Genomic DNA, 11,342 nt, shown 5'->3' with positions numbered 1-11,342 from the left:
TCCAAAATATCCTAGAAGACAGAAGCTAAGACTTACTGGGGGTGCGTTTCCAGAATATTAATTCTCACAATTTGGTGGAAGGTTAGAGCTTTTAGATACTCTCTGAAAAAAAGTTGTCAAGTGTTGTTTAGGGGACAAGTATTTAGGTGTCAAAGCATCTAAGCGCACTCTAACGAAACATTCTTTCCCATGTATACACCCCAAAAAAAAATAACTACTTTTGGAAATCTTAAGGTAAGAACCTTAATTTCATAACAGAACCTCACTTATGACTTTATTTTGCACAATATGCGGACACAAGATGATTTGGACATTTTCCCTAACTAATTATTATGTGGACAAGTCTGTCCTCTATTGGTGCGTCTTAGAACTTGCTTGCTCACCGTAAAGATGTCCAGAAACAGTAACGGTAACAATGTATATGGTATGTATACTGCCATAGGCTGCTGCTTTAGGGCTATGGGCATTTGGTGACTACTGTACATACATATCACATACACACATCACATCACATACACACATCACATACATACACACATCACATACACACATCACATCACATACACACATCACATACACACATCACATACACACATCACATACACACATCACATACACACACACACACATCACATCACATACACACATCACATACACACATCACATACACACATCACATACACACACACATCACATCACATACACACATCACATACACACATCACATACACACACACATCACATCACATACACACATCACATACACACATCACATACACACATCACATACACACATCACATACACAACACTGGTCAGGGAGACGTCGGCATTATATATACAGAGGGTTCCATAGTGATACATCCCTATCAGGGTAAAATACTTTGGCCATGAATTATCTCTTCTTTGATACAGGCTGTTGGGCCCATTAACGACTGGCTTTTATTACACAGGAAAGGAGTAGAAGCCGAACCATTCCGCTATTGAACTTTACGCTGAACTAACGTACTTGGCAAGTAGTAGCACTGCGCAGGCAGCTCTGTCTCACCGCCTTCCCTAGGACTTGGGCACACAGTCCGGTGCTGAGGTAACCCCGCGAACAATCCTTTTTTCGCATTAAAGTTTATCAATAGCCTAAAAAAACATAGCACTGTGTGATCCTTTTCTCCAATTAAGCGTCATATTGGCGCGCCTGTATTCCTCAGTACGTGAATTAGAGTTGTAAACACGATATGCGCTTTTAGGAACCATTTCAGTGGAGCCAATCGCGTAGCACGGATTACATTTGGTCTCCGGAAAAAGGGCCGCCGTACAGCTTCCTGTTTTACCTAACGTAGAATTTCTCTAGTTTCGCTTTAGGCGGAAGCGGGGGATTCTGTGATCTCGCCTGGCGGCGTACCGGGCTGTGAATAGACAGATCATGGAAGGTGTTCCCGGCAGCATCTCTCTGCACAATTTCTACGAAAGGATATGCGACCAGCCAGTCCATTTCCATGTAATGGGCATGGAGGAGTGCTTCTTCCTGTGGGTCGGATTGTCTGCCGGTCTCAGTAATCTGGCTGCAGCCATGTGCAGCAGATTTGTGAGTTTGCAATTCCCTCCTATAATTTGGGAACGAGTATTCTGATGTAACTAAAAGTACTGCTGTCTCTCTTATTTGTAGTGTCAGAAAACGATGCGTTATTTGCAAAAATCACATTTGATAAATAATTTGATGCAAAGCTGCTGTTTTAATACAACTCCCATCACCGTCATCATATACATAGCTGAAAAAGCAGCCAAGTGTCAGGATGTCATTTCTCCATTAGTTCTTGTAAATAAAGTTAAAGGTTTTTTTTTTGTTTTTTTTTGTGTAACGAATTTAAACTGTAGCTTTAGCTCTGAGGTAGAGTGAAGCTTCTGTAAAGAAAGAGCTTAATAAGCCATGCATACTGTATGTGACTCCTTCAGACGACACATTCTTTAGTAATCTCCTTAATTTATGGCTTTTAATTGCCCTCCCAGTGTGTGTTTTATTTAATGCACCTGGCTCCGAATTTTAAATATTTTAGTGAGTTTTATATTCAAACGAATGGCAATATCACCGATGCCATTCTTTTACTTTGATTTATTGTAAAAGCCTGAGGGGAATTGGATCCTTGAAAGTTCGGTAATTGGTGGTTTATCATTTTGGCTCCGGCCTCCCCTTGGAGATCTCTGGTCAACAGGGGATTCTGAGGGAGTCCAAGAAGATCTGGCCCACCTATAAGGGAAGAAGATTTGGGATCTGTTGGTCCTCTTGAGTTTCTCGCTTTCACCCCCACTTTTTCTCTTTGATATGGAAGCAATTGCACCTCAGCATTGAAAAAATGAATAAAAATAATTTTAAAAAAATGCGTATATACCGTATTATCGGATATAGGCCGCGCCCTAAAAGTTAGGGGCTTTCTTTAAAAGTTTCTGCCCCACCCCGAGATATGCTGCCACTCTGTCCCGAAGATGTACCCCCCCGAGATATGCTGCCACTCTACCCCCCGAGATATGCTGCCACTCTGTCCCCAAGATGTCCCCCCCCCCCCCCCACCAGACTTACCGGTGCAGACTCCACGGGGTCTTCCGGGGCCGGCGGGGGACATCTACACATTACACTTTTTTAACTTCCAGTGCCGTGGGAATTCCCGGCAAGGGAGATTGTTAAAGCACATCGTGCAGATGTGCCGGCAGCGGAGGTTGTTTATGCTTGCTCCCACTCCCGGTGAACGTCTGCACGATGCGCTTAGACAATCTCCCGTGCTGGCAGGGGAGGCTGTCTGAGCGTATCCGAGAGTAGGATACAGGTCCCCTGCACCGCTGCGGGGGATCTGTATCCTAACCCTGCTGCCTGCGGGACATGAAGTTGGGCGCTAGACCCCGAATATAGACCGCACCCCCACTTTAAAGACTTAAAGTAGAGGAAAAAAGTGCGGCCTACATTCGAGCCAATACGGTATATATATCCACAATTTTACTGCGCAAGATAAGACCGCTTTAGTCCTACTTGCAGGGATAAATTCACAGGTTTTGGAATACCTTGGAGCCAGTGTTATATTTGGACCTTAAACAAAATTAGATATATAGATATATATATCCACCATTGAACTGTGTAAGACTGCTTTAGTCCTACCAAAAATACTTTGGAGCTGGTGTTATATATAGACTGTGCTAGCAAAATCTCTGAAATCATATTCCTTTTTCCTTTGTTTGTATTCCAATTTCATGATTAGCATAAATATAAATTAGGATTAATGAAAATAAATAAAAAAAAAAAAAAAAAAAGTGACATTTCAGAAGTTATTACCAAATTAAAATGTATTTTGGCAGCATAATAAATTGTTATAAAATTGGTAATATTTGAGTAAAACAATAATAAAGAAAAGTTAGATTAAATTAGATGCGTGTTATTCCGATTAGCATTATACACAGCTGTTGATGTATTTTATTTCTACTTTAAAAAAACCCATCACTTCACATGTACAACAGTTTATGTAGAGCAGGGTACAGAATGTAATAAATGTATTTCTTCTTTTTTTACATTGTTTCAGGACACGGTCCCATTGTCTACATTGATTTTTGGGGACACATCGGATACAACTTCAAGCTCGTTTGCACAAAGACTAGGTTTGTAAAAAAGCATGTCTCTAAAATCTGGTGCAAACGGCAGGGGTTATACATAAAATAAAATCAATCCAATGTTTCCGCTTATTGGGCAATGCCATGATATTTCAATTTTTGTGTTGAATGTTGTCAGAGCATTCCACGTAGAAACACGCTACAGCTGAAGGGGTTAACATGCAATCATGGCCGCTTAGCTTTAAAGTACAGGGAAAAACATGATTACCATTTATGAAATAAAATGCTAACGTGTAAAATATATGGTTCTTATCTGCCGTCAAATGCAGTTTCTATGACCTATAGTTTAACAATGAAATAAGAACCTCTACTTGTGGTGTCTGAAAACTCCAATCTTCTAGATTGTCAGTTCTTTTCAGCAGGGCCCTTCCAACCTTTGCTTCTGGATTTCCAACTTTTTATGCCATGTACAACATATTATGTCCTGTTTACAGAATCTGATGGTGCTTTATAAATCAAATAATAATAAACTGATAGGGGGTCAGCGATTGAGAGTCCTCTCCTGTTCTCCAGAGGATGGCTGAATCTATTAAAACATTTTACTGTTAAATTGTTAGGCTCTGTATACATAGGATCTATACAGCATCTGCCTATAGCCAATTTCCACTTTTCCCCAGTCTTTATCTATGCGAAGGTGAAGGTGGCATCGCTTCATTGACACTGTGGCTTATATACCCCTGGAAATGAGTGGAGTGGATGATTTTGATATTTTCTCTTGCTATTAAATAGCTGAGATGTTGGCATGATCGTTTCACAGGGAAGGTGGAAATTGTGTGTTAAACTGTGTGTAATTTTAATACTTTCATTGTCATAAGAAAAGTTTTTTGAATTTTTTTGTTCTCTGATTTTGCACAATGTTTCTGTAGGAGGAGGAAAAAAAAGATACATTTTTGCTGATGCTTCACAATTCAGTCCTAATTCACACTCCAGAACCAGAGTGTAATGTATTTGTGCTTCCAGTGTTTTGTGTGTGGATGCTTATTCCCAGTTCACAAAAAACAAGATATGTTGGTAACTTTTTTTTAAAAACCCATTTGTATATTTTCTTACAGCCATGAAAACTAAAAAGCAAGTGTTTGCCAGTGTCAACATCCCAAATAATAACAGCCAGCTGATGCTGTTGATAGAGGAACGAATAAAAAAAGAAATGGAAGCTTTCCCTGAGAAATTCTGATAGCTGTATATATGACCCATTAACTGAGAAGGAAGATATCCAATGCATTATGGGTCAGGACCTATGGTAACCACGGACGTATGAAGATCTGCATTAACAGAAGACGAATGAACGAAAGTGTATAAAGGGATTTGGAGGATTAAGATTTACTTCCTGATGACACAAAATAATTCTGAATGCCTTGAACAGCAAATGTTTTGTTCAGATCCTTTATTTATATTAAAAAACCAAACCTGCCTGTATTTTTAAGTGCTATTGCCTACTGTTTTTTTGTTTTTTTATTATTGCTTAACCTTAGAAATCAGCCATTTGCTATGAGAGGAAAAATGGGTTGAGTTTATGGTTAATCGGTAGAATACAGGAGGAGATTTGGGATTGACAAAGTTAAAAGGTGAAGAAATTGCCATACAATGCTTTTGGGACATGTATCATGTAGTATTCATTGGTGGAATTTGGCACCAGGGGGCTTGAAAAACAAAATGGACTATGCACTTGTCTGGGTGCTGACATCCCATGTGGTCTAATCTCTCTTATCTCTGCATCTGTCTATCATCTGGCTTTTTCTTGTGAATTACAGCCATAACATTGTTGTTACTGTTAGAGTTGTGTTTGCAAATATAATGTAACCATTTGTTTTTATTAGAAGCAGCATTGCTTCTAAATTGTTTGTTTTGGCATAATATCACTGAACTTTAATTTCTTACATAAAATACTATGTAAAATACACATTTTTTTATCTTATATGTTTATAGTCCATGTAAAACTACCTCCTATGATCTCGGCTATTAAAACAAGATGGCTGCTCCCATTAGACAGATTTGGATAACAATGTTGCTGCCTATCTGGATGTCACAACATTTCAAACAAATATGCACTATGATTTGAATCTAATTTTTCTACAGTATTTTGAGTAGAAGGGCATTAAAGTGTTGTTTTTTTTTTTCTTACAACTTCCTGGCTTGAATGTGCTTTGTAACCGGGTTCACATATGGTGTGTTTAGTAACCCGTGTTTGCAGGAGAGCTGAACATTAGAACTCCTTGACTTCAAAAGGGATTAAAAAAGGACCAAACCCAATGAGCTTCTACTGTGCCAAAAAGTAACTTGACCCTGCATAATGCACAGTGATACTCACAGGTTTACTCATAAAGCAAGGTAATGTACATTGCAGCGACACTATTAGAGTTAAGACATGTTTCTTTCTTTAGCATCAAAAGACACGTCAAACACTGGTTAGCCCTCATAACCAACTTAGTAGGTAAACAAATTAAGATAAAGACAGACCTACTCATTCAGAATACCGATTCTTAAGGTTGGTGTAAACCTAATAGATTCAGTGGGAAAGAAAAAGTTACATACCGAGGATAAGCAATGGAATCGCACATGTGACAAGGCTTGAGAGAGGCTCTTTCTTGCAAGAAAGAAATTATAGTTCATTTCAACAAAATGTTTTTTTACCCATTACGGCTGTCTTAGGGAACACTTCGGGTTTATAGGTCCCACTTACCATTTCCACAACACTCTTCAGAACAGACTGCAAGTTTCATAATTATTTAAAATATTCAAGCATGTGTAGTAGATTGGATAGATTTGGACCATACGCAAATGCCCTTTTGGCCTGCAGCTGGGTATATATTTTTAGTAGACCTTCTCCTATTTGAAATAGAACGTTGAACGCTAGTTACTATGCAGAGGAGCACTCTGACCCTGTTTTATGTTAAACACTATGGCTTTTTACTAAAAATCTGCAGGAACATGGGACTTCTGAGTCAATGAACCCTTCCCCGAGCTGCCTCTACTTAAAGCTGGAAGCATTTGTATGTACACTTTTTGCACATACTCAGAAGCTCTGGCATTGAAATCAACAGGAGTGCCAGTTGCCAATAGCATGTATCCTATCTGAACACAACAAATGTGATTTGTTCGTGCTACTTCCACCGATTTCAAGGGGAGTTCTATTGAGCATGCACATGAAGCATGGCTACTGGTTACAGTAGAGTTAAATGAGTCAAGGTTTTACCTCATAACTCAATAACTAAAAATTTTCACCAGTTTGCATGTAGTAAGTGCATTGAAACCCATGCAATATGAACTCCAACATGAATTAAAAAAAAAATGCAATTTTTGGGACTAGATTATTTCTTTAAGCATAAGCTGAATTGAATTCACAGACTTTTTAATGTGTATCAAAGTTTAATGCAAAATTAAGAACCGAAGATTGATAACTTTAAAAACTATTTCTGCTAAGAAAAGGCATTTAGCAGTTATCTTTATCTTGTTGTAAGCAGTAGCAAGCTAGGGGTTAGTTAGTGTGTCTTTAGACCTTTGTATAAGACATTTAAGAAAGCATAAACTAGAGACGTTTCACTGCAATGGAACCCGTAACAGGCACAAAAGTAGTTTTATGCAAGGAAAAGATATCTGCTTCACATAACATAAAATGTGCACGTGAAAACACTTAGAAAACATATCTCACGTTAATATTTTTATCTTAACTGATCTCTGATGTTTTTACCTTGTTTCCAAAGAGTTGTCAAAGAAGTATAAAATGTGGCTACCTAATAATTAAATCTGTTGTGGAATATCACTCCAAACCCATCCAGTGATCATTTCGCCACTTTTTCCTTATTACGTCCTCAGAAAGTGTGTTTTTAAATGTATTTCTTTTCTCTGGCAGAAGTGGCAGTAGAGTTATAGAAACAAAAAAACCTGACAGCACATAACCATTTGGACCATCCATTCTGCCCTTTTCAAATCGCTGATTTCACCATACATTATGAAGGTCCAGTGACCTTGTACAGGAATAGTTTGGCTCTCTGTATAATGTATAGTGAAGAAATCTTACTTTAACTTTACATTACACAGGGCCAGCTCAGTTCTTGCTGAAAAACCGTACCGGTGTAGACCCTTCATATTGAACAGCGAAGTTACGCTGTTATGTTATATACTACTTATGTCCTGTCTACCCGTTGTACAGCGCTACGGAATATGATGACACTATATAAAACAATAATGATGCTTCTGTGTCTGCCTAATGTTATGTCTAAATTTATTACAGATTTAGTACTATACAGAGTAAGACAAGTCAAGTTTCAGATGTTTTTTTTTTTTATTATTTCTGTACACTTACAGTACAAAGATTTGCGCAGATACAACCAGATGACATGCACACATTTAGCTTGTAAGACATTTTCAGTACTTGGTTTTAAGCTTGTGCTATGGATGTGCATCACCATACTATTCCAGAACAACATCCAAAAAAACAACAAAGCAAGTTTGTGCTAAAACTTTGGTAGGTAGAACTACCAAATGAATAAAGAAAACTTGGGAAACAGAAATAGTTGAAGTGTATCAGTCCTTTTGTTGTAGCACAACAAACACACAATCTTTAGAAAATCACCACATTGAGAAAGAAATGACGTATCCCATTAAAGACCACAGTTCATGAAATGACACCCAAAATATTGAGCTTCCAGTTGGTTTTTCTTGAGAATCACAGATTCTACGAATATGAATTTTATCCCCATTCTCTGATTACCTGAGGCACTTCACTGATTCAAAGTACCCATTCCCCAAAATATGACATACCTTTACTGGTCTATAAAATAAATATCAATGTTTATAATTGAACGTAAACATTGTCGAGAGAAAAAAAAATGGCTAACCGAAAGGATCTATTGCGTTCAAGATTTATGGTGATGGCCATGGTTTCAGTAGTAACTTACAGTACAATGTCTACAATTCATGGATGATAGCTCCAAGTATAACTGCACAAAAGGGACAGAGGTTTTCACTTCCATTAGTAGACGCATATGAGTGGGACAAGTTGTTCTAGAACACCTTGAATAAAAAAATAAATTAAAAAAAGATAAAACCCACCCTCCTCAACATCACAACCCCCACCCCAAAAAAAAACAAAAAACGCTCACAACACAATTCGTTACACAATAGTATGATAAGGTGCGTTGGGATCCGATCTGTTCTAGAGGGGATGCAGTGCTCTCTAGGTCCCTCTGACAGTGAAATGGTTAACACTCAGAGTTCTTATAATGGCACTTCTTCCAGTTTGGTGAACACGTGGTTTGGCTCTACAACATTTAGCAACATTTATTAAAACACTAACATTAAAAGTCTCATCTGTACAAGTCCCCGACCAATTCCCAAATTGCCGCGCGTGGATGTGATTATTATTGTAAAGTGTGCTGGGCTGCTCCCCTCGGACCGTTCTAAGAATCCCTGCTAACTAGCATAGCTCTCCTTGGCCTTAATTTAACGTCTATAGTTAGTAACTGAAATGCATTCCTCCCACAGACTGCAAAGGAAAAACACATGCTAAACAGTGACACATTTTATACAATCTCTCACTTTTCATACAATGTATTCCCCCATCGCAACCCATGCAACGCTTGCTATTCAGTTACTTGTGACAGATTTATTTATGGCACTGGATCCAGCCCATTTTGCTAAATAGTATTAAAAATAAGAAAAATACTAAATGTAACGGGACGCAGGTCTACTGTCATCTACGTATTATATGGCAGGTTTAGCACAAGACAACGTTTGAAAAGTAAGCCTACATGAGCACACTTTTTCAAGGCATTTATAGCCAGTACATACATCATGACATGCTACTGCATTCTCATGGATTTAACCAGCTACCACAAACGTCTTTCCCAACAATAGGGCAAATTATCCATTCGTATGATTCAGTGGGAGCCTTCTAGCACAAGTCTGGTCCAGTAACAGCCATATCTACTGTATGCAGGAATAAATGGCATGATATAGATCTCAGCCATACTTTCTTGTAACAGAGTCTGCAACATTAACAAGTTATTTTCACAGCTAATGACAAACCTTTTTCTTCTTTATTTATGATAAACCATGACTGTATCTCCACAACCTGGTACCACAATGTAATTTGGTAGCAACAGGCATGCAGGTACCGTTTGGAGAAGGTTAATGCATTTCTTCGCTTCCATTGTCTTACTGGGCAAACCATATCTCACACAGGGCCCTGCTTTCTTATGTTTGGTAACTTGACTTGTATCACATTATATCTTTGAGAATTAAATACCATTTTCAGCAGTAAGAAAATCAATCCCGTAATATCTTAAGACAACCAGGCCAGAATGCTTTGCCGCTTCCCAAAAGGGATGTCAGAAAAATCAAGTGTTTGGAGTACCATTACTTTTTTTTTTTTTATGGGTAAGGAAGCCTAGAGATAGTCGCTCATTGTAACATATAGAAATAGTGTGGGTTGGGCATATATGTTCAGAAATCTGGGGTTAAGGGGAAGCAGAAGCATGTGTAGTACAATAATTCTACTATTGTATCACTACACATGTATGTAGTGAGAGGGCTAAGAATTTTCTCCACAACCAACTGAATGCTCATGAATATACATTCTCCCATGTGAATGAGCACCAGTGTTGAAGACATAGAAGCAGTATAGCTAATAATTCAGCTAAAAACATTAACCTCAAATAGATGCCAAACCCACACTAGGTGCAGCAGGACAAGGCTCATTCATACAAGAACAATTTGGCACATATATATATACTAAGTATTTCTAAAAGACCTCCCCAACTGTCTTCAACCTAAGATGCGAAACCTGAGGATTAACCATTAGGTACGCTCGGTAAAAGCTGCATGTTGTGAGTATTTAGCAGCCAACAGGCTTATTCTATGAAGGTAGTGATATTTATATCATTCCCCAAATGGTCTGTATTGCTCAAGTATCATAGATAGAAAAACAAAACACAAAATTAAACAGAACTTTATATGAACGTGGAGTCCGTTAGCTCCTGTTCTAAAGTGTTCCATCACAGTCTTCCCTTTCATGTTCACTTAGGTATAGATCAAGAAATGTCTCTTCTTACTTGCTGTGCGGTAAAGATGATGCACCGGTGGGCAGTAGCAAGCCCCTTGTGGGAGTGGTGCCAAGCCAAAGCCCAAACAATGTTCACAAAATGTTTCAATATATACATAATAAAGTTACTAAATTTAGGTGTTGATTTAATCTCTGCTGGGAATCCATGTAGCAAACTCTTGAAGGTTTTGGAGCAGATACACTATTTAAATTGTCTGAAAGTGATTGTATTTCATGAGCAGATTATTGGGAGATCAGACCTGGATTAAGAATACAGTGGTTATTAAAAGTGGCATCCCTACTGTGAAATTCAATTCTGCAGAGTTGTAACAGAAACCAACGATTCCACTTCATGATTTGATGAAAATTCAAAAAAAATCTAAAATAATCTTGTTAGAACATCTACAAGAGATGAGATAAAATATAAAAAAAACATAAACATACACAGTACATTAATAATAGGATGATTATGGAATAAAGTTCAAGACTATATTCCGGTGTTTATTCTTCATGTTATTGAGTTTATAGGGGCTCACCATTTGTATGCGAGGTGCAGCCCAGTTTTAAATCATCCTTTTTATGGCCTGCAAGACCTGTGCAAAGGTTAAATCAAATAACGAATGCAATAGACGTTCCTCCATGAATGACGGCCAG

At 38.2% G+C, this 11,342-nt stretch overlaps 1 protein-coding gene across 1 annotated transcript; it reads left to right on the top strand.

Annotated features, from left to right (window-relative positions):
* The first annotated feature begins 1,418 nt into the window (after window positions 1-1,418).
* Window positions 1,419-4,820, top strand: LOC149302712 (proteasome assembly chaperone 4-like). Its single transcript, XM_089482253.1, has 3 exons — window positions 1,419-1,580; window positions 3,559-3,634; window positions 4,699-4,820. The coding sequence occupies exons 1-3, from the start codon at window positions 1,419-1,421 to the stop codon at window positions 4,818-4,820; spliced, it is 360 nt and encodes a 119-aa protein (XP_089338379.1).
* The last annotated feature ends 6,522 nt before the right edge of the window (window positions 4,821-11,342 follow it).

Source organism: Sceloporus occidentalis, unplaced genomic scaffold, assembly GCF_023333645.1.
Source record: "Sceloporus occidentalis isolate IW3139 unplaced genomic scaffold, rSceOcc1.0.p SCAF_18, whole genome shotgun sequence".
Lineage (NCBI taxonomy): Eukaryota > Metazoa > Chordata > Lepidosauria > Squamata > Phrynosomatidae > Sceloporus > Sceloporus occidentalis.
Note: the sequence above shows the minus strand (reverse complement) of the source record. Positions and strands in the feature narration are given on the sequence as shown.